Below are 22,767 nucleotides of genomic sequence, written 5' to 3' on the forward strand. Positions count from 1 at the left end.
ACATCTGCAGAGGGCCAGACTTAACCAAATCACCCTCAGGAATCTGGGTTATCCACCTATGACTTTTCGCCCCCAAATCTAGTCTTTTGAATATGCTTCAGCATGATCGTTAGGGAACTGGGAGGCAGTGCCTCTCCTGTGCTTGGCCCTCCATTCAGGATGCACATGGCAGGAGGGTGGAGTTAGAGGAAATGGCCGGGAACGGCGGAGTCTTTGAGCCAAAGTTTCCGGTGGCAGGTTTCCCAGAACTTTGAGGTCGAAAGAGGTTTTGTTGAGCTCAGCAAATGTCTCCTGGGAAAACCTTTCCCCAGGCTTCATTTAATACTGACCCCAAACGACTTGAATCAGACATGCAGGAATTATAGCTACAATAGAGCACTTATGATTACAGCATGCTTCAGAGAAAGATAAGTAAACACAGTTTTTATGTCACCGGCATCTTCCCCCATGCCTGCTTGGTGGCTTCGCACCCGGGCTATGTGACAGCCTTTTCCTGCCTGCAGCACTTGGTGACCCGCAGGCATCCCAGAGCCACGGACACTTTTCATCTTTGAAGCCTGTGCTGAATTCTAGGGTCCTCTCCTGCTGCAGCCACTGTCGGGCCCGCTCAGGACACCCGTGCTGTGCAGGGCCACACAGAGATTGTGCTCCATTCCCTTCTTTTCTACCTTCCCTTCTTTTCTCCCTTCCACTTTACAAGTGGGGAGATGGACACCTGATTGTCGGCATCTTCACAGACAGAGGGCTGGAGTTTACACACATCCTGCGTTTTCTGGTCATGTTCCCCACTGTCCTCCAGGTTCACCAAGGGTCATAGGAAAGGTGGGTGCCCCACTTTCTGAGATGCTCAGGGTCTTCCTCCACCCTCATCCCCTCTCGGGCTGGCTCCAGGCCCAGGTTCACCTGCCCTGGGGGTCCAAGACTGGGCGATGGGCTTCTTGGGAGAGCAAAGAGGTCAAGCCTAGTTGCTAGCAGCATAGATGGTTGAAGTTGGAAGGGCCTTAGACTACTTCTAGTTCTAGACTCTCACTGGACAGAAAAGGCTTCGAAGGGTGCCCCTCGCAACCCGAGGAAGTGGCTGAAAGGGCCTTGGGATCTACTCTGGGGTTGCCTCTCCCCACTTCTGTGACTTGGTATGGGACTCTGAGCTTCAGTTTTCTCCTCCATGCACTGAAGATGATGCCTACTGCCTAGTTTTCTTGTGGGGTCAGTGAGATAATCCAGGCATTCTACAGGGGAGAAATTAGGAGGTGTTCTGTTAGTTAGCTCTTCTAATCTCTCCCTCCTTATTTTTCTTATGAGCCCAATTCTCCACACAGACCATTTTCCCCAGTAGGCTATACATTTCTGGAGATCAGGGACCCCATGAAATTCGTCTTGGGTTTCTCAGCACCTGGGGACAGTGTCTGGCATCTGCCAGCAAGGTTTCAAATAACCTGTGTTGTGCAACCTGTCAGAGCACGAATGTTCCCAGAAGACTAGACAACAGCCCTCGGGGAAGGCCCCACAGCTGGCAAGTCTGGGACCTCAACAGTTTCCTGCCGTTCATCCCATTCGCAGAAGCACAGGAGCCGTAAGGAGGTTTGTGGACTTTCAGTTTTAGTGTTTATTTTTTGAAAGCCAATGAGGATGGGCAAGTGCTTGGTCCCTTCTGGGCTGCATTCCAGCCCCCACCCACCTCCCCCAGCCCACCCCCCACCTGCCAGCAGCACAGATCCTCCTGGGTGAAAAACACCACCCTGTTGGCCAGCATCCCTGTCAGCCACCAGCTCCAGTGCCAGGCAGCAAGGTTATCTGAAGAAAGGAAGGGCCATGGTTTCCAGCAGGCTGTGGTTCAGCCCCTCCCTGGCATCCTTTACCCAGCGGGAGGGGATTTCCTTCTCCCTTCCCGCCTTGTTGGAAGGGTTATGTTCCCCTGTCCTTCTCAGCCTTTCCTTTCCTCCCCAGGTGGAGTGCTTCCTCTCTCCCGGTGGGCCTGTCCTTCCTTCTGTCAGCACCAAGTGATGTCCAGGTAGGTGGTCCTTGGGTACAACATCCCCGCCTCGCCTCTCCCTGCACCCTCCCCTTTTCCCGGCCATCAGGGATTTCCTGTGTCTTCTGGTCTTAGAGGTATTGGCCCTCAGGGTAAATCGGAGAAAGGAGGCCAGGGGGGATTTCCGAAGCTTAGAGGCCATCATCCTGGAGCGCCAGGGGGGTTTATTTTTCGCTGGGATGTCCCACTTCCCCTCCTGGAGGCAGATTTCCTGCAGCCAGGGTTAGGTGCTCAGCTCTGGGCCCTCCAGTGGGACCCTTCCTGCGCACAGGTCTGAGGAGCGCACCAGGACACTCAAGTCGTCTTTTCTTCTGCAGCCAGCTGCTGGCTTGGGAACCAAGACCCTGGTCTTCTGATTTCCCAGCCAGCTGCCTCCCTCCCTGGGAAGGGTCCCCACCCACAGTTGGATCACAGTGGCCTGTCTGGGACCCCGTAGCCAGTTTCCTGGCTGCAGAGCCTGGTCATTTTAGTCCTCGTGCACTTGAGAATCTGCAGAACTGGCAGGCGAGGCCGCGGAGGAGCGGCCAGGGTTTCCAGGTCTCAGGAGTGCTGTTCTCTTTCCTGGCCTCCTCCTCCCTCAGCTGGGATGACCGTCCCCTTTCCCTCCTTTTCCTCCTCCTCCCCCGCCTCTCTTCCGCCTCTTCCGCCTCCTCCCCTGCACCTGCCGCTCCTCCTCCACCTCCTTCACGCGACCCTCATTGAAGACTCAGCCCCTGCGCCACCAGCGAAGCGGCGTGGGGAAGGGGAGGGGAAGGCAGGCTCCTCGGCGTCCCCCCGCGGGCTGCAGCCGGGACCCCGGGCCTGTACGGCGGGCGTCAGACGCTGTGCGCTCCCAGGCTGAGCACCGAGAAGGCGGCGCGGTGCTTGCGCAGCAGCAGGCGGATCTTCTCGTCATCTGAGTCGGGGTCCAGTGGCTTGTTGTATTCGTCGTCCTCGTTCTCCGAGGGTGCGCGGTCCCCGCCTGCGCCCGCGCCGCCCGGGGCCCGGGGCGTGGAGGATGAGGGCTCCAGGGCGCTCTTCTTCCGCCACTTGGTCCTACGGTTCTGGAACCACACCTGGGACGAGAAAGACGCCGAGGGTCACTGGCACAGCGCGCACCGGGCGCGAGAACAGCTCTCCTGCTTTTACAGCCAAACGAATGGCTTAACAACGGAGTGGCTGTCACATTCACGTTTCTGTTGGGGAAGGACAATAAAGTTTAAAAACGTGAGCGTAGCAGCCCTTCAGCTCGCCGCAGCTCTCCCCTCCACCCCACCCCGTGTCGCCACCGCCGCCGCCGCCTCCTCTTCCTCCTCCTCCTCCTTCTGGGCACTCGTGGAAGATGCGGCGTGTGGGGTGGAAGGCTTAGCCCTGGTGGCATAGGAAGGTGCTTATGAGCTGTCCCTCCTCTGGGTTTCATAGACCCTCATCCAACTTCATAAATAATTGTTACCCTAATTAGAAAAGTAACATAGGTCCATTGCCTGGGGTAGTTGAAGAGTGCAGGATGGAAGCAGAAAGATGCAGGAGGGTCCGCCTCTGCCCCCCCAGCTCTCGCCCCACTGCAGTTGGTGAGCGGCTGATGAGGAGGGTGCAGAAGTTGGGAGCTTGGGGAGGCTCCAGGGCCCTGAGCAAAAACCAGAACCCAGTGCCAGCTGCCCCTGCTGCATCCTTAGCCTGATTGCAGAGTCACTGAGCCAGCAGTCCCCGAAGTTCCGAGCTTTCTTGAGCTTCGGTGCCCCCCCAATGAAAGTCCCAAGAGACATCTATCGTCAAAGCGCGGAAAGTTGCCCCCAGACACTGAAGCAGTAGAAACAGGTTTCCCCGCGTCTATTTAGGGGACACTTGGGGCCCCCGAGGCTGGAGTGGGAGAGCCTGGGCTCACCCTCCCAGCCGTGGCTCCAGGCCCTGATAGCCCATCCGATCCTGCTCAGCAGGAGGAGGCATTTTCTTCTTAAAGATAGATAGGGGCTGGGCAAGGTGGCTCATGCTTGTAATCCCAGCACTTTGGGAGGCTGAGGTGGGTGGATCATGAGGTCAGGAGTTCAAGACCAGCCTGGCCAAGATGGTGAAACCTCATCTCTACTAAAAATACAAAAATTAGTGTGGTACGATGGCAGGCGCCTATAAACCCAAATACTGGGGAGGCTGAGGCAGAAGAAGTGCTTGAACCCGGGCGGCAGGGGTTGCAGTGAGCCGAGATCGCACCACTGCCCTACAACCTAGGTGACAGAATGAGAGAGACCCCGTCTCAAAAAAAAAAACAACAAAACAAAGATTGGTAAACTGAGGTCAGCTCCTTTTGCTGGCTGGAGCATCAAGCCTGAATCTGGGCCACGGGCTGCCAACAGTGTTTGGAATTTTCGGCCAAATAGCAGGCGAGAGGGAAAGCCTGAGGTTGGCGTTCCCCACATCTGGGGTTGAACCTCAACTCTGCCAGCTCTCCCAGCCAGGAGACCCTGATCTTCATCTGTGAAATGGATAATAATACCAACCCCGCCCCCTGCCCCGGATTGCTGAGAGGGTGAAATGAGAATGGGGCTCAGTGGGTGACGGCCTTTTCCTGGCTATGGTGCATTACACAGGGTCTAGGGTTAGGCAGACACCAGGACAGCCGCCCTCTGGAAAGCTGCATTGCGTGGCCACCTCTCTCCAGCACCGGGGGAGCCTGCTGGATGGGCTCCTCCCACACAGACTCACCTTGACCTGCGACTCGGTCATGCCCAGTGAGTATGCCAGCCTCGCCCTCTCGGGGCCAGCCAAGTACTTGGTCTGCTCAAAGGTTTTCTCCAGGGCAAAGATCTGGTGCCCCGTGAAGGTGGGCCGGGTGTGCTTCTTCTTGTGGATGCTGTCACTCAAGGGGTCTGGGGCTGGCAGGAGGAAGGAGGTGCGGGGTTAGTAGGATAAGTGGAGACCCTGCAGCTAGGCACAGCCCACATGGCACCAGCCCTGCCCTTCCTCTCCCTCCCACAGAGGTTGCCAGGACACCAAGATTCCTTTCCCCTGAGCAGCATTCTTGATATTGGAGAACAGTGACTGTGACCTCTGCCCTGCCTGGCTGAGCAGGGCTCCTAGAGGGCAGCTGCCCTGGGGTAAGGAGACTTAGGGGCAGCAGAGCCTCATGCTTCTCTATCTAAAGTTCTCAATACTGATGCTGCCTTCCTCTGAGAGGCAACAGGACTTCCCTCTCTGTCCCAGGGATGTCCCTCTCTGTCCCAGAGATGTCCTCCTATAATTAGGGACCAGGGCCTATGAATTCCCCCCACCCCCTGGCTTCGCCAACTTCCTTGCTCTTGAGACCCAACTTCCCAGGTCTCCAGGAAGCCAGGGAGGGGTGAACTTCAAGCCCCAAGCTGCCACTTCTCCATGTCACCAGGCCTGGAAGTCATATGGCTTCAACTACCCTGGAGAGCCTGGCATGGAGGCCAGAGACCCTGACCCCCAGCCTGGCCAGGGCAGCCGGCTCGGGAAGGAGCTGTGGGCAGTGGGCTCAGGGGAGGCAGAATTCCCATGTGTCAGGCCTCGTTCTCTGCTGTCTGACGGCTCAAGTTACAGGTGAGGAAACTGAGGCACAGAGAGGAAGAACCCTCCTGAGAGATCATCTTCAAGCCTCTGCCTTTGCCTTCATTATCCACTGACTTTCTTGGCTATGTCCCTGTGTGTGTACCTGCATTCCGTACTGAAGAGGGGGCGTGGGGGATGGGGAGTGGGGAGGGGGAGATGGAGGGACGAGAGAGCTAGCTGGAGGCTTAAAGCACCCCCAAAGCCAAGCCTAAAACAGCTTCCAAGAGAGGGGGCTTCACCTCCCGGGCACAGTAATGGGTGACAGGCAGTGTTACCGGCTAGGCAGGGTAGTAAATCGGGGACAGGTGCGCTTTTGGGGTTTCCTTGGTTGACCTCAAGCCCCTATTGGAGTGGGGGAGCCCAGAGATCAGACAGAAGTGGAGGCCCCTGCCTGACATGGGCAGGGTTTTGGTGGCACAGGGAAGATTCCAAAGACTCTCACCTCCCTGCCTCCCAGCCGAGCCTGCCCTACCTGGACACGCCCTGCCACCTCCTCCAGTCACCCTGACCAACATCATGGGCCCACCCTCGGAACAGTTCTGAGGACCTTGGCTGAGGGGTGGGTGGGCTGAGAAGAGGTCCCCCCGCTTCCCGGCAGCCAGGGCCAAGTTCAGCTGGGCTGGCAGCAGCTCCCAGAGGCTGGCCACTTGATGCGGCTGCTGTTGCTGTAAACCCGAGGATGTGGTGGGCATAGCCCCCTGGCTCAAAGGCTGGACCTGGATGGGGCCAGGGTGCGTCCTGTACCCCTGAGCAATGCCGGGGCTCTCTGAAAAGGTGAGCTGGGACATTTTCCTTACGGGGGTGGCATTTGCCTACTTTGGTGGAGAAGTAGTGGCATGGGTCTTGGGCTGCAGACGTGAGCTGGGCTGCCTGCTGGACTCCGGGCAGGGCAGGTGTGGGCTGCGGAGCCTTCTCTAGGTCTGGAACTGCCACAGGCCCTAGGAGGGCAGCTGAGGTGGCAGCAGGTGACAGGGGTGGCTCAGACACCTGTGTCTCAGCACTGTTGGGTGGGAAGGAGGAGAGGGTGGAACTCAGCCTGCACTGAGCTGAGGCCATGAGTCCTGGGGTTAATGGCGGCTAGCGGAGAGGGCAGGGAGCAGGGCTCCTAGGAGGAGGCCCCTCCTCGTCCTCTCCTCCCTGGGGCCTGGTGGGTCCGGGAGGGTGGCTGGGGAGACCCCATACTCACTGTTGCTGCACTGCCGCCCGCCTCGCCAGTCCTGGCCCGTGTCGGCCCAGCAGTTCCGGTTCCGGGTGGGGTACTCGTTCCCGGCCTTGGAAAAATTCCCCACCTGGGGGCTGTAGTAGACTCCCTGGGAGCTGAGCCCCCCAAAGCCTGCCACGTGGGGGTAGCCGGAGAGGAGGCTGCTGTTCGGCGCAGCCACCGGCCTGCTCAGGATGTCCGTGATCCCGTGGGGGGTCCCCGCGGCCAGCTGGGGGCCCAGCCCCGGGGGGCTGAGTTTGTAGAAGGAGTTCTGCACCGAGTACTGGCACATGGGGGCCTTCATCTCCGGAAACTGAGCCAGCGGTGTGTTGTTCAGCAGGAATGTCCCCTGCAGGTTGGACTCCATGATCTCCTGGTCAGGACAGGGAAGGCTTCTCCAGGCCCCTAAAACCCAAGAGCGCACGCTCTGGCCCCAGATCTCATGGCAGGCCTGGAGGGGCAGGACCGGCTCCGAGCCCCTGACTGCCTCCCACCTAAGGCATCGGCCTGGCCCTGGCCCAGGCACCCGCACCGGGTCAGCTGCTCAGAAGTCAGGTGCTCAGGGCAGGTGGGAGGCCTCCCCAGGGCTCCTGGCCTCTCTTCTTGCCCTGGCTGGACAGGGAGGCCCCCTACGCCTCAGCTCAGACCCCCTTTCTGCCTCTGAGTCGGGGGACCCTCCATGAGAAGTTTTAAGTTCAGAGAAGGAACATTTCCCTGATAAAGATACGGCCCATTAGAATACAGGCCCGAGACTGGCTGAGCCGCTGGAGCTGCGCCGCCATTGGTCGGGGCGCACACGGGCCTCACATTGGCTTTTCCTAGACAAATTGCACTTTGAAAGATTGACTGTAAAATCAGCCAGTGTGTGTGTGTGTGTATGTGTGTGCGTGTGTGTATGTGTGTGCGTGTGTATGTGTGTGAGAGAGAGACAGAGAATTAGCTCTAGAAGCCCTGCTCATCGCCGGAGGGTCCACCTGCTCCCCCCAGGTCTAGCATCTAGGAAAAGGTGGGTGTCTGGGAGCCTCTGGAGACTCCCAGGGCAGCTGGAAGTCACTGCAGCTGCTCCCCTGGAGGAGAGGAGGCTGGGCTCAGAGGCCACTGTCCGGAGCTGCGCCGGCCCCTTTATGTGCAGATGTCCAAGCTCCACAGGAGAATGCAGCCTCTTCCTTTCCTTCCCGCTGCTGGGATGGGGTAAGTGGTGAGGCTGAGTGGCATTGCTTTCTGGGGGATGCAAGTCCCTGTGGCTGGCTTGAGAGCCTAAGGTGGGAGCCCGCTAGGCAGAGGGCTGGATGGGGCGTGGGCAGCCAACAATGCTGGGGTGTGTGTCCTCCAGCTGCCAGAGGCTGAAGACGAGGGCTGCCCTGCACGTGTGTTCTTGCCTCCACCTCTGTTCGGCCTTCCCTGACCTCCCTATCAGAATCTCTTCCTCATCCGTGCCTCTGCTGGACCAATGGCCACGCTCTGTCTGGCATGGTGCCCAGGTTTGAAATCCCTGATGGCTGAGAGGGTGGTGCAGCCCAGTGCCGGGCACTCGGTTGGTGATCAGTTAGTAGCTGATGCGTGAAACTGGTCTGAATCACAGAGCACGCATCTGCTTTTTTTTTTTTCTCGAATAAATTTTTACAATGTACAAGGCTCTATTGGGGCAACTCTCATTTTGCAAACATGGAAACCAAGGTATAGAGGAGTCAGAGCCCACATTTCAGGTGCATGGGTGATTTCTGGACCGGGCAGCATTCCTTCTTGCAGTTTTTCTCTAAAAATGGAAACTAGCCTGCCACTGGCCTGAACGCGTAAAATTCAAGGAAAGATTGAGACTGCCAGACAGATAGACTTCTCCTCTCTCTGCCTGGTGGCCCCGGAACCGTTCCTGACCAAGCATGGGCTCTGCAGGGCTTGTCACCACCCAGAGGCCGCCCTGGCAGCTGGGAGACGAGGCACGCTGCTTCGCTGAGCTGCTCCCGGGTTCCCAGGCTGTCTTGGCTTCCAGTGGGGAGCAGAGGACCCAGGGCTCAGCGCAGGCTTCCTTCTCGTGCCGAAGTTGACCCTCTGTGGCATAGGGATTTAGGTTATACAAGAAAGACCTCAGAAAGGATGTGGAATGATTCTCTACAAATTTGGTTTAAAGAGAAAAGAGCTGCGTCTTCGTTTGAGATGTCTTTGCCACCAGGCTGTGTGCCACAGCCATCTGGTAAACCTGGTTTTGGTTCCTGGTGTTGCCACCCAATCCCACCCAGGCAACTATGATTCTCAAATTGCGCTTTAAAAAGCTCCCTGGGTACTGCAGATGACCTGCCACGGTTGCCCACTGGCCTGGACGGCGTTTCCCATTCCAGGAGAGAGGCTTGGAGTGGGGTGGGGCTGGGGTGCTCCAGTGGCCTTGGGACTGTGACTCTGTCACCCCCTCATGATGGGAATGTATGTGGCAGGAAAGCCGCAGCCAATTATTTGATTCTTAATTAATGCCAAGCCTGACAAAGGCATTGGTGTCTGGCACCCCCAGGATGAGAAACTGAAGAGACTTTAGCAACCATTTAATCCATTCTCCCATTAGACAGCTAAGAAAACTGAGGCCAGCTTGGCGACCAGCCTTTCAGGAAGTGTTAGCAACTAGTTAGGAATAGGGCAATTTCTTTCCCTACAGCAAGAGCAAGTTCTTGAACTTTGAATGGCATTGAGTACTGGGGCTAGATGCCTTCCTAGGGAGCGCTGGGGGTCCCCTCAGTGCATGCCAGCTGGGGGCCTGGCCAAGGACCCTGGTGGGTTGTGGTGCCCCCTCCCAGACTCCCAGCTTCTCCCCATCTCATGGGAACCATTAGGTGGCACTGAAATCTGCTCTGCCACCTCTCGGGAGGCAGCTCCCCAGTGGGTGGTCCTGATTAAGGGTTGTCCAGGCTTCCGGAAGGACTGGGCATTGACCAGCTCACTGGTGCTCGAGGCCCACCCATAGATTCCTTCGTATCCCAACCCAGGCTTTGCACTGGCCCCAGCACCCTTAAACCCCCAAAAGACGAGTGGGAAGGAGAGATGGAGCCCCGTGCCATTAGTCCATTTCTTTATTAATTTTGACATTGGTTCGGCTGGTGTAGGGAGAATGGTCTATACATCAGAGTGGGGTGGGGGATTCTCTCCCATAACAGAGCATGTGGGAGAGTCAAGAAAAGATCCATTTTCATAACAATTAAAAAAATCAAGGTAATTTCAAAACTTCTAAAAAGCGTCTAATGTGCAGACTGCAGCATTCTCTAGGCATCGTGTGGAGACCCCAAACTCCTCCCTAACAGCTCTTACAGCAGCCGGAGCGCGCAGCCATGCCAGCCGGAGCAGAGGTGCCAAAGCGGAGCCTGGAGCCGCGGGGTAGGGGGGCGCGGGGCGCTAAGGGGGCTACTGGGTAGGCTGCAGCGGCGACCTGGGAGAGGAAGGTGCAGGATCGAGGCGGGGGAGGCGAGCCCTGCGCCCAGCTTCCTTGGGCCGTCACCTAATCGGTCCCAGCCGCGCCGCGCGGCCTCCATGGTTGGGGGATCGGGGGCGCCTTGCACCCTGGAGGCCGAGCCGGGGTGGCCTCTGGCGGCAGCGGCGGCTCCCGGGCTCGCCTGGTAGCTCCTCCGACGCAGCCTCGGGGAAACTGAGGCCCGGAGCTAGAGCTTCCTCTCCCTGCCCGCCCCTCTAAGGAAGCAAAAGCAGCCCCGCCCCCTGCCGGCAAGACACCTCGTCTGCCCCGGGGCCCGCTAGGCCTGGGGAGCACCGGGGCGAACTCGGGGGTGCAGGGACCCTCTCCGCTCACAGGCCCCGCGGCCAGGGGGCCTCTGACGTGGAGGGGGCTTCTGTGCTACTTGGAAGTTTTAAGTGTGTCCCCAGGACACCCCCGCAGAGTGGCGGGGCGGACGGGGCCGGGCCGTCCACACCGCCGCTCCCGGGGCGAGAGGAGCCAGCTGTCTCTCTTCTGTCCTGGGGGGCGCCCGCCGCGAGGGCGGGGCCGGGATTGTGCTGATTCGGGCCTCCCTGGGCCGGAGGCTCTAGTGGAACTTAAGGCTCCTCCCTGATGGCACCGAGGCGAGGAACTGCCAGCTGTCTGTCTCCTTCCTACCCTGACCCAGAGCCTGGCCCCTGCCTCTGGGCGCCCAGGCTCTCCGCCTCCGCCCCCGCCCCTGCTCCCACTGGCCACATGGTCCGGGAGCACCCCTGGCTTGCCTCTCCAAGAGGTCACAGGGGCTGGGCAGAGGGGAGGTACCGAGGCTGTCCTGCCTCAGGCCTGGCACCTGCACCCAGGGTCCCCAGCCTGCGGGCTGTCTGGACTTAGAGCACCAAGTTCACTCTGGAAGACCTTGGGTGGTCCTGACTTCTGAGACCTGGCAAGTACATTCACTAGCCCTACTCCCTTGCTTCCTCTTTCACTGAAAGACAGGCGTAGCTCCTCCTTCTGCCGCCGCAGAAGTCCTCAGGAGCTGCGCTGTCAGGCTCTGTACGTACTGCTAAATGTTTCTATTGATTTGCATAGTATTTATTGTTTTTCATATACACAAGGCTGATTACTGTACAGTTTACACTTTGAACACAGACTATGATATAGTGCTTGAAGATATAGAAAACCTCTTCTCTATGGACGTGCTGGTGCAATCCTGGGTCAGCCACCGGCCCATCCCCAACTGAGAGGAGACCCTTTCAGATGGGGCCCTGACTCCCTTTGAGCCCTATGGCTAAGCCTGGGGGTCCTCGCCTCGGATTCTTAAGTCCCTAACACAAGGAACCCCGAATGCACTCTCAAGGTAATGATTTTCCATTGGAAGATAATTCGTACTGAAATTGGCAGAGAGAGAAAAAGACAACATAAAAAATTCCAGTTTATCCACAGCAGAGTCTGTACAGCTTCGGATGTCACAGTAAAATCTGTGTGTAGAGTCAGTGGAGGCGAGTGGTGTGTGTGTGTGTGTGTGCGCGTGAGCGCACACACGTCCTGAATGTCATGTAAAGCGATCTGGGAGGAGCCTCGCCAGGGAGTGGAGGGGGTGTCACAAGTGGAAGGGAGGTGTGTGGGTTGGGGAGGGTGGGCAGACAAGGGCATCGCTTAAGATTAAGGTGCTAAACTGATTTCATGCCTAGTTTTCTTTTTTTTTTCTTTTAGGAAGCCCACATGGATTTTTGACAGATGAGGTTGGAAAAAGTACCCTGTATGCAGTCAAAATTAAAACAATTAAAAAAAAAAACCTCCAAAACCAAAACCCATCCCCAGTCACAAAAAGCCCTCATTCACTTTCGCGTTCGCACGCTCTCCCACGCTTGTTTTCTATCCCTCTCTCTCCCCGCTTCTCGCTGCTTTTGTGTCCTGATTCCGACAGATCAGCTGTCATTGCTAGAGGCAGGATTGAAGCCCAGAGGTCATGCGTCTACAGTCAGTCGTTCATGCGAAGAGGGGACTGGCGGGAGTCCCTTACAGAGGTCATGCCGTCAGCCCAGAGGAACGTGTGCACCGCTGCGGTGGCCCTCAGGTCCAGCTCTCCTCCAGTGTGCATGGCAGAGTGTGTGGGATTCAGGGGTTGGGTGTCGAGGTGTGATCCTGGGAGACACAAAGAGAGAAGGAGTCACTTAGAATGCAAAGACGAAACGTCCCACAAAAACTCTATACACAGTTTTGTGCTGGCAGCTCAGGCCGGATCTGACTCGGGAAAAGCAGTTTCCCCAGGCAAGGCGAGGTGCTGAGGGTGTCGCACTTGCAAGCCTGGCCTCCTGAGATACCATCCTCCTTCTCTGGCTCCCTGTGCAGAGGCTGTTCCTCAGAGCTGCCACCCAGGCCTCATGAATTCCTTCTGAGTGCGCACACTCCAGGATGCCTCTGTGTGGGCCAAGGAGAGCACTGTGCTCTTTGCGAGGAGCAAAGGCCCCCATGCCTACGTGGTCACCTGGGGAGACATCCTCCCAGCAGATCTTTGTACTTAGGAAGGACCATTTGTCACGAGCCAGGGCTTGTGCCAAGAAGGGGCTAGGTGAGGCCTTCACTGTCTCAGTTCAGCTCTGACAGCATGCACTGATGTCTGCCATGTGCCAGCCTTGGGGACCCAGGGATGGAGCGGACATGCTCCCTGGCCTTGGGAGCTCATGGCTTCAGGGGTGACACCTCCCCTTCAGCTGTGGTCCACAGTTCTTCCTGACAGGTGCCTCTGGCTGCTCTCCCCAGGCCCCTCAGAAGGCCAGAGATCTCTGAAAAACAGATGCATCCTCCTCTCCTCCTTCTGTATTGAGTCTTAGGCTAGAAAACAGCAGCTTCGTTGGAGGATTCCTCAGCCTGGGATTCACAGTGAGAAACTTCTCCTGCCCCCATGGGGCCTCCAGCCTCCAACCTGGGGTGAAAACTCCATATTTTCAGGACCAGCCACTCAACTTGTATCTGCAGGGGCCCTGGGATGCTGGGGAAAGGAGGATGCATCAATAAGGAGAAGGTGACAGTCTTCTGGGAGAAGTGAGACAGGGAGGTAGGAGCTCATTTGGAGGTGGAGCCGTCCCCCAGAATGGAGCTGTCTTTGGCCTTCCAGGTGGAGGGGCTGGGGAGGAGTGCTGGAAGGAAGCAGGGAGAATTCAGCTCCAGAGTGGTTCCCCAGGGATGGGAGAGTGGTGCTGGGTTCCTTGCCAGGGGCTGCTGTAGAACTGTAAAACCAGGAAGCAATGCTGCAGTGGTGGACAGCCCTGTCACCATAGAGGGAAGACGTTTTCATCACTGCCGGGCCAGCACATAGCCCACCGGCACCGCCTGACTGTCTCCTCTAAGCCTGTGCACGAGCTCTGCCCCCTGTTCTCTGCCTTCGGTCATAGTTCTCCCAGCAAGGCTGCCTTCCTCTCCTTTCTGCAGGCGCTCTGCCTGCCACCCTCAACACCTCCACCCCACAAAACCTTCCTGATCGCCTCGGCCTCTCTCCACTCTGGAAGCTCTCCCTTCCCGTGGCTACCTTTTCTGTTTGGGAGATCGCGGAGTCCAGTGGGTAAGAGCATGAACTCTGGGGCCAGACCACCTGGGTTCAAGTTCCGTGCTGCCTGACCTCAGTCAAGTGCCTTACCTGCTCTGTGACTCAGTTTTCTCTGCTGTAAAATGAGGGCAGTAACAGGATGAACCCGTTAGAGAGGTGTGATGTTTAAAAAAGCTACGACATGTAGGTGCTTAGCATTGTATGAATGTGAACAATTACTGGGCTCTGGAAATGTAACCGTCTCTGTCTGTCTGTGCTTTTTACTGTCTGCATATTTCCCTGGCTGGATTAGAAATACTGAGGGCAGGAGCAGCCTCCCGGAGCTCTCCACCGTGCCTGCCCCAAAGGGAAGCACTCTTCAAATAAAAGGCCATCATGGAATGTGGGGCGTGGGAAAGCCAGGCTAGGATCTCCCGTCCAATTTGCTGCCCAGGCACTGAGCAGAAAAGAAAATTCAAGCCTCAGAGATGACACTGGCATGGCTGCCCATTTCATCCCTTGGTAAACTGAGACTCTGGAGGTGCTCCAGCAGGAGCAGGGGTGGGATGAGGACCCAGGCCACCTCACTCTACCCAGGATTCCTCCCTGGCTCTGGGCTTCTTCTCCTGCGTCCCTCACCTTTCAAACCCTTAGAAAACAGCCTCTTCCTTTCTTTATTTTTATTTCATTCAGAGACAGTCTTGACCTGTTGCCCAGGCTGGAGTGCAGTGGTGCGATCCTAGCTCACTGCAGCCTGGAACTCCTGGGCTCAAGCGACCCTCCCACCTCAGCTTCCCAAGTAGCTAGAACTACAGGTATGTGCCACCATGTTCAGATAATTTTTAAAATTTTTTTGTAGAAACAGGGTCCTACCACATTGCCCAGGCTCATCTCAAACGATCCTCCTGCCTCAGCCTCCCAAAGCACTGGGATTACAGGCATAGGTCACTATGGCTGGCCCTAGACAGCTCTTTCACAGACACAGGCTCAGCAACCATCATAACCATCCTACAAGGGAAACATCGGCACTGTTGCTATTTTACGGCAAAGGAACCTGAGGCTGAGGGAGGTCACTTGGCTTGCTCCGAGTCACACTACAAACAAGACCTGCAATTGTTTGGGCCCCAGAGCATACATGTTCTTATTCACTCTTCACATCAGCGTTCAGTTACCGTATTATTTTTAAACCGTTTTCTTGACAAGTAGCACATCCAGAAGGGACTATTTTCATCCTCCCTTGAGGAGACTGAAGCTCAGGGCAGTTAAATGACTTGTTTAAAGCCATGCAACCTGGAAGCAGGAGGAGGAGGCCTTGATTCTAGATGCACAAGCTCCAGTTTTCACTCTCTGAAATAAATACAGCCCATTCTTGTCATTTGCAATAGTTCTGTTTTATAAATTAATCGCTATTTGAGGCCTAGCGCGGTGGCTCATGCCTGTAATCCCAGAACTCTGGGGGGCTGAGGGCGGGTCACTTGAGGTGAGGAGTTGGAGACCAGCCCGGCCAACATATGAAACACCATCTCTTCTAAAATACAAAAAGTAGCTAAGGGTGGTGGCACATGCCTGTAATCCCAGCTACTGTATTCAGGAGGCTGAGGCAGGAGAATCGCTTGAACCCAGGAGATGGAGGTTGCAGTGAGCCAAGATCGTGCTACTGCACTCCAGCCTGGGTGACAGAGCAAGACTCCCTCTCAAAATATAAATACATACATACAAAAACAAAATGTCACTGTGAACACGGATTTAGCAAATACTGAACCACTGTTCCTAAGGGAAATACAAGGCTAGGCTCTCGCATGCCTCTGGCCATAATATTTTGGTCAACTGATGAACACGTAACTGTCTTATGTGCGTTTCTGCTTCAAGACACCTTATGTAATATATAGTAGGGTTGACTCGTGCACACTGACCTCACCCCACGGGCACTCTAACTCATGCCTGAGCAGAGTTATCTGAGGTATACTCTCCCCTTAAGGAACATCACAGCCTTCTTGCACTTAACACCAGGCAGCACTCAGCACGGCTCTCAGGGGCCATTCTAAACAATGAAACCCAAAATTCAAAAACATGGCACTACCCAGATCGCAAGGAGGACACTTATTTACAGTACGAAGCCAGGAGGCAGAGTGTGGCCTTGTTCATCCTCAGCTGGGATTGCACGGGTCGGGCAACAAACTTTTTGCCCCGTGTACCTGTCCGTGATGAGCAAAAGCCCGGTGAGTGTTGGCTTTGGAGCTACAGATAAATGGTAGTGAGTAGGCGAATTCGAAAATGCAGAATTTGTGAATGATGAGGATCGGCTGTACATGCTTGTGGGGGGTGGGAGGTGGTCAATGAGAAAGACTTTGGGTCCTCAACCGTCTTCTCTGTAGCCTTTGCCTGGTTGGAAGGGTAGGGCATTTGATGCTGTCCCCTAACCCTCTGGGACCTCAACAGGAGCTTTTTTCTGCCTCCCCCTTGCCACTGCTCCTACCCCCATCACACTTGTCCCCGTGCCTGTAACTGACAGAGGGCTCAGTGCTGACCTGGAGCCAGGCTGCTCCATGCTTCTGACAACCAAATTCGTGTGGTCTGGTCCTTAATCACCTGGCAGGGGGGCTTCAGCCATGTTGCAGATCATTTACAGCAAATTAAAACAAAAACAAGGCTCCCACCTTCCCCCTGTTCAGGAGCATCCGTAGAACCTAAGCCAAACAGAAATTTAAAGCCACAGCCGCCCCCGCTACCATAAGTCAGAAGAGGGTACTTTTCCTTTCCCTTTGCTGCTTTTAAACATTATTTGCACCTTTGGGTTCCTTCCAGGACACGACAGCAGCTGCTCAGAGTCTTCTAAACCAGCAGCCTAGTAGGACCCCTGGCAGTGTGGGGGTTAACACGGTGACCTCCTTAAGCTGCTGAGGTGTCAGGTCTAATTTTATCCTATAACTGGATCTGCCAGTCCTCTTTTTTGCCCAAGTGCTGAGATATATCGGGAAGCCCAGAGTCAGCACTTCTGGTGGCTCAAGAGGCAGCGGGCCCTGATTTTTCCGAATGCAGAAAGCCAGAGCCTCCTTGCTGCTCTGCCCCAGAGTCAGGCCCTGGGGTGTGAATGGTAACACCTGGGTAGCGCTGCACCGGGGCCACCGTGCCCCCTCGCCTCCTGCTGACTCCCACCCCGAGGTATCCTGTACTGAGCTGCCCCGAGCTGGGCAGCATGAAGGGCCTCGGGGCAGCTCAGTACAGGATGCCCCAGGGAGGATGGAGATCAGAGCCGGCCGCTGAAGCCCCCAGCACCGCATGCCCCCGCTGGTGACCATTGCGCAGCGTCTTCACGGCCCTCCCTCAAGGCACGGCACAGCATGGCACGCAACACACGCTCCTGCTCCATAGCCACACTACCCCATGCTCACACACATGCACCAGGGCCCAGGCCCCAGCCCTGACGGTCTCCTGACTTACAGAAAGCATGTCGTCCACCCCCTGCGCCTGTCAGCTCAACCCTTTCCTAGAAAGCAAGGGAGCAACGTGTTTCACAAAACACCCAGGAGAAGCTCAGCCTTGGCCTGGTCAGGACTGTAGCTGGGCTCCAGGTTCAAGAGACTGTCCGGTCCTCAATCTTGAGCCCAGACAGACTCTCCTGTTCTCTCCAGTGCCCTGTCCATCGCCCTCCAGACCCCCACGGCTTGCTTTCCAAGATAATATTACCACTTAGATTTAGACAGTGCATTTACTCTTCAAAGAGTATTTTTTCCTTCCTTTCATTCTCCTCTCTCTCTCTCTTTTTCTCTCTCTCTCATCCAGGCTGGTCTCAAACTCCTGGCCTCAGGCAATCCTCTTGCCTCCACCTCGAAAAGTGCTGGGATTGCAGACATGACCCACTGTGCCCAGCCCAAAAAACATTCTTACAAAACCGTGCAGTCCCTGAGAAGTGCGTATTACTAACTCTGCTTCCTTGATGAGGAAGCGGGGGCTCAGAGCCATGTTAGTAGGGCTGAGAAGTGAGAATCTCTGCTTCAAGACACCGCAACAAGTTGTTTGTCCCACGTCATGCTGGGGTGGTCGGGAGGGGATGGGGTGAGAAGGGGAGCAGCCACTCCACCAAAGACCAGGCCATGCAGGAGGGATGAGAAGGGTGGTGTTACCTCCCGAGAGGCTACTCCAAGGAGAGCGGCTCAGGGTCACTGTTTCCCCCTTTTCAGGCTGGCCCGCTTCACTATCTGCGCCCCCTTCCTGCCCTCTATCAGGTCTGGCTGTAGGCCACTCCCTCTCAGCTCCACCTGGAGACAGCAGCAGAGACAGAAAGCAGGACAGATCGCACAGATGGGCAGAACACAGGTAGATTGAAAGGAGGCCACACGGAGGCAGCAGACACACTGCCCACCGGGGAGAGGGGAGACTGGAGGGAGAGCTCGTCAAGAGGTGAGTGGAGGGAGGTGTGGCGCAGATGGGCCTGCGAGACGGGCAGAGCAAGGCAGCAGTGACGGCGCTGGGTCTCCCGGGGCCACGGGCGCCTCAGTACCTTAGCGTGTTTCATAAAGGAATCAACATCAACCTCCAGCTCACTGGGATCCTCCAGGGGCCCCTCGACAATCACCTCCTCGTACTCCTGGGCGGCTTCAGCGCTGGACGTGTCTATCTGCTGAACCACTTTTCGAATGATCTAGGAAAGGAAGGGAAGGAGGAAAGGGCTGGTCAGACTGGGCTTGGGGGCTCAAGTCTATAATCCCAGCACTTTGGGAGGCTGATGGGCAGATCACCTGAGGTCAGGAGTTCGGGACCAGCCTGGCCAACATGGTGAAACCCCATCTCTACCAAAAATACAAAAATTATCTGGGCGTGGTGGCGGGCACCTGTAATCCCAGCTACTGGGGAGGCTGTGGCAGGAGAATCGCTTGAACCTGGCAGGTGGAGGTGGCAGTGAGCTGAGATCACACCACTGCACTTCAGCCTGGGCAACAGAGCAAGATTCTGTGTCAAAAAAAAAGAAAAAAAGAAAGGGCTTGTCAAGCCCTCAATATGAAGCTTCAGAAGAGCAGGTCCCAGGAATGAGCTCCGAGGGGGAGGGAGCCTTTGTCCTAGGAGCCCCTCCTTGAGAGGCCAAGAAGAGGGACAGCCTTTGCCCCATCGCTCTATGGAAAACCTTATCCTGGACAGCCCTGAAGGGGCCTTGGCAGTGTCATTTCATGACCAAGGTGTGACTGGATGTGACCTCCCGCTCGAGCCCACACAGCCTTCTGTTTCGCTTCTTGGTATGGACAGGAGTTTGTGCTCTTTCCCATTCTACTCCCATGCCCCTAAGGGCAGAGGGCATCTATTTTTCACCCACCCATTCCTGTGTTCACCTGTCCAAATATTCAAACCCTTTACTCTGTACGTGCCATGTGCTCTGAGTGGGAGATGAAACATCAGTGAGACGCAGTCCTTGCCTGCAAGCAGCTCACGGTGCAGGAGGAAAGACAGATGCCCAAGGAGCCTTGCTCCGGGTGGTGCAAGCTGCACCCCAGCAGGGGCACATTCGAGATCCTGCCCCGGCTCCTCCTCTTTTTTACCCATAGCTAGCACCGTGCCCCACACGTGACAGGCAGGGTCATGGCTGCTGAATTAACATCTGCTGCCAATTCGATGCATTTCCACTTCCTTTTAATGAATTAATTATCATGACAGGGTCTCAGTCTATCACCCAGGCTGGAGTGCAGTGGTTCAATCATAGCTTATGCAGCCTTGAACTGCTGGGTTTAAGTCATCCTCCTGCCTCAGCCTCCTGAGTAGCTGGGACTGCAGGCATGCACTACCATGCCTGGCTAATTTTTTTGTATGTGTATATATATGTGTGTGTGTATGAGTATACATATATGTATATACACATATGTGTGTGTACTTATATGTATATACATATATATGTGTGTATATACATATGTATACGTACACACATATGTATATGCATATACATGTATGTGTCTATATACACATATAACACATATGTGTGTGTTATATATATGTATACATATATAACACACATTTATATGGGGTCATGCCATATTGTATGTGTATATGTGTATATATATAACACACACATATATATGTGTATACATATATGCACACACATACACACACACATATATACACATACATATATATAACACACACACATATTTCTTACCAAAATTTTTTTTAGAGCTGGGGTCTTGCCATATTGTATGTGTATATGCATATGTGTGTGTGTGTGTGTGTGTGTGTGTATGTATATACATATATATATCTCTCTCTTTAAAAATTTTTTTTAGAGCTGGGGTCTTGCCATATTGTATGTGTATATGTATATGTATGTGTATATGTGTGTGTGTGTGTGTGTGTATGTATATACATATCAATATATATCTCTTTAAACTTTTTTTTAGAGCTGGGGTCTTGCCATATTGTCCAGGGTCATCTAAATGCCTGCGCTTAAGTGATCCTCCTGCCTTGGCCTCCCAAAATGCTGGGACCACAGGTGTAAGCCACCACACCCGACCCACATCCTTGTTATTTGAGGAGGTTCATAGTAGGCCAGGGATGGTCAAACTGCTCGTTTAACAGCTGTTTTCAGGTTAGGCATCATGGGACTAGGTCTGGGATGTTTCTTGGGGGCAGCTCTTCTGGAAGGGAGCAGCTGGAGCTATTCAGGTTGACTCAGACAACACGGTTGTGCGGACACCGTGTCTGAACTTCAGTTGACCAAAGCTCCCAGATCCTGGGCCCTCCATCCCTCCTGTTCTGCGGGGGTGGCCAGCTCGGCTATGCTCACGGGCTCTCAGGGCAGTGGGAGAAGCTGCAGGCTTCCACCACCTTTTAGCTTCTAGCCCACCTACCTCTCCCCAGCACAGAGGGAACGCTCTGCACCCACCTTCTTGGTGACAATGTTGCCCTGCTCATCCGTGAATTGCTCCTCTGTCACCTGCTCCCCTGGAATATTCTGAAGCTCATTCCCCTAGAATTAGAGAAAGGGAGAAAATGCGAGATTGGTGAGTGGGAGTCGTGGAAAAAGAGGAAATGAAACAGCAGCAGCCAAAATAGCCACAGCCCAATAACTCCCCCAGCAGGAAACCCCGGCTCAGCACGCAGAGAAGCAGGAGCCACGCCAGGGCTCCCAGGGCGTGGGCGGAACCCCTGAAGGTCCCGGTGCCTGAAGACGAACAGCCCAAGCTCACAACTGTGCACTCGGCCCTCACAACGCCCCCTGGGAATTGGCAAGATGGGGGCGATTATGCAAGTCTGATGGAGCAGGCCCTGAGAGAGGAAGTGAGGCACCTGTGTCCTATTTTTATAGCACTTTGCAGTACAGAAACGCCCTTGCACAGGCAGCATCATCCAGAATGTGACTTGCCCAAAACTCCAGAGCCAGGTGGTGACAGAAACAGGATCATCCGGGTGCAATCCCATGGTGGCTCACACCTGCAATCTCAGCACTTAGGGAGGCTGAGGCTGGAGGATGGCTTGAACCGAGTTCAGGACAAACCCGGGCAACATAGTGAGCCCTTGTCTCTACAAAAGAAATTTAAAACTAGCCAGGCCTGGTGGTGCGTGCCTGTAGTCACAGCTACTCAGAAGGCTGAGGTGGGAGGATCACCTGAGCCCAGGAATTTAAGGTTACAGTGAGCCATGACCTTGCCACTGCACTCCTGCCTGGACTAAAGGGCAAGACTTCATCTCCAAAAAGAAAAGAAAAGAAAAGAAGAGAAAAGAGAAGAGAGGAGAAAAGAGAAAGAAGAAAGAAACAAAGTCACAGGACGAGAGCAGCCTCCGAGTCCCAGAGCTGAGTGTTTAATGTCTCTGCCACACCGCGCTGGGTGCTGGAGGGTGGATTCTGGTGGGCACTGCCACACTCTGGCTCCCAGGGCAGAACTTGATCCCTGGGGGCCTCCTGGTCCTTTTCGTCCAGCGTCTCCCAACTCTGGGTCCAGAGCTCCCCACAGCAGCGGCACCCGCACTGCCAGCCCCGCTGGCCTGCTGCCAGCGGTTACCTTCAGGAAGACCCGCCGCCGGACCACCCTGGTGGAGATGGTCTCCTCGTCGTCACTGAGCCCTTCGCTCTCCCCCAGCTCCTTGTCCAGCTCCTGGTGGATGTGCTTCAGCACGAAGCACAGTGAGCCCCTGACAATGTGCATCACATTCTGACAGCTGACCAGGAAGAAGCTCAGCAGCACCAGCGTGACCAGGAGCTGGGTGACGAAAGTCCACATCCTCGCCTCCTCACCGGCCTGGCCCTCCGGGGACCAGTGCAGCCAGGGGCCCGGCCGCCGTGGGGGGCCCGCCACTCATTCTCCACTGGGACGCCTGAGTCCCCCAGGGACCCTTGCGTTCCCCTTCTCTGTCTCTCTGGTTTGCTCTCTTGGTCTCTCACTGTTTCTCTCTCTCTGGGCAGGACACCCAATGCCCCTCTCGGCTGGAGCAGCCCGGCCCAAGTGCCCTTCTGTCCAGCAGCCAGGCTCTGCCCTGAGTGGCCCGGGTGACGTCGGGCTCCTATAATTTTAGCTCCCGAACCAGCTGCCGGAGCTGTCCAACCGGGCTAGAAGGAAGCTGGCAGGTGCCTGTGTCCTGAGCACTGAAAGCACAAGTGAAAGTCACTGTGTAAGTGACACCCACTGCTGCCTTGCCCTGCCCCACCTGCCCCGCCCTGCCCAGAGAGCTGGAAGTAGGGGCTTGGCCTCTGGCCTATCCTGCCTGCCCATCCCCATGGGAACTAGAGAGAGTTCTGCCCAGGGAAAATTTCTCAGTCAGGGACTCGAGAAAGTAATTCAGTCTGGGAAAGCAGTCACTTGTGTGTCCCTGGGCAGCTACCGCAGTGATCCCAATGATGTCCCCAGCACATCACACGGTATGAGACCAGCTAATACACTGGATAGTTAAGGGTCTGTTTCAAAAATAGCCCCAAAAGGGTGAGTGATGGGCTTGCGCCCAGCACAGGTGGTGGGGCCACCTGGAAGCCGGTCTGTAATTCCCGCCAGCCCGCAGGCCCTTGCACCCTTCCTTTAAGGGGCACAGCCTCCCGAAACTGAAGTGTGGAGCTGCTGTGTCTATTTAAGGCCTGTCCTTGA

At 55.6% G+C, this 22,767-nt stretch overlaps 2 protein-coding genes and 1 long non-coding RNA gene across 11 annotated transcripts in view; 1 reads left to right on the forward strand and 2 right to left on the reverse strand.

Moving 5' to 3' along the window:
• The first annotated feature begins 936 nt into the window (after positions 1–936).
• LOC108293244 lies at positions 937–2,442 on the forward strand. The gene is made up of 3 exons (XR_001820611.2): positions 937–1,581; positions 1,948–2,011; positions 2,350–2,442. It is a non-coding gene; the product is annotated as an uncharacterized LOC108293244 (long non-coding RNA).
• NKX6-3 (NK6 homeobox 3) lies at positions 1,580–7,468 on the reverse strand. Its single transcript, XM_037733459.1, has 3 exons — positions 6,762–7,468; positions 4,712–4,881; positions 1,580–3,087 (listed from the first exon to the last, which is right to left on the reverse strand). Exons 1-3 carry the CDS (start codon positions 7,141–7,143, stop codon positions 2,848–2,850), a joined length of 792 nt encoding a protein of 263 aa, XP_037589387.1. The 5' UTR covers positions 7,144–7,468; the 3' UTR covers positions 1,580–2,847.
• A 2,346-nt stretch (positions 7,469–9,814) lies between these two features.
• Positions 9,815–22,767, reverse strand: part of ANK1 (ankyrin 1) — a 116,488-nt gene continuing 103,535 nt past the window's right edge. For 4 of the 9 annotated variants that reach the window (XM_037733462.1, XM_037733460.1, XM_037733461.1 and 1 more), the window contains 3 exons: positions 20,577–20,660; positions 18,213–18,353; positions 9,815–12,330 (listed from right to left, as the gene is read on the reverse strand). In XM_037733462.1, the coding sequence (XP_037589390.1) occupies positions 12,304–12,330; positions 18,213–18,353; positions 20,577–20,660 (252 nt within the window). In that variant the 3' untranslated portion in view covers positions 9,815–12,303. Of the gene's footprint in view, positions 12,331–17,835; positions 17,971–18,212; positions 18,354–20,576; positions 20,661–21,693; positions 22,478–22,767 lie in introns of those variants that run through there. The other 5 variants (XM_017514555.2, XM_017514548.2, XM_017514556.2 and 2 more) reach the window with 5 other exon arrangements.

This window comes from Cebus imitator, unplaced genomic scaffold (genome assembly GCF_001604975.1).
Source record: "Cebus imitator isolate Cc_AM_T3 unplaced genomic scaffold, Cebus_imitator-1.0 Scaffold526, whole genome shotgun sequence".
NCBI classification, from domain to species: domain Eukaryota; kingdom Metazoa; phylum Chordata; class Mammalia; order Primates; family Cebidae; genus Cebus; species Cebus imitator.

What these genes read in the sequence shown, in the direction of transcription:
- NKX6-3 (XM_037733459.1), bottom strand. Translation starts at nt 7,143, where the DNA reads ATGGAGTCCAACCTGCAGGGGACATTCCTGCTGAACAACACACCGCTG. An exon ending in CGGGCGGCAGTGCAGCAACA is followed by an intron (nt 4,882 to 6,761) that starts GTGAGTATGGGG and finishes TCCTCCTGCCAG; the next exon opens with CCCCAGACCCCTTGAGTGAC. An exon ending in TGACCGAGTCGCAGGTCAAG is followed by an intron (nt 3,088 to 4,711) that starts GTGAGTCTGTGT and finishes TTCTCGTCCCAG; the next exon opens with GTGTGGTTCCAGAACCGTAG.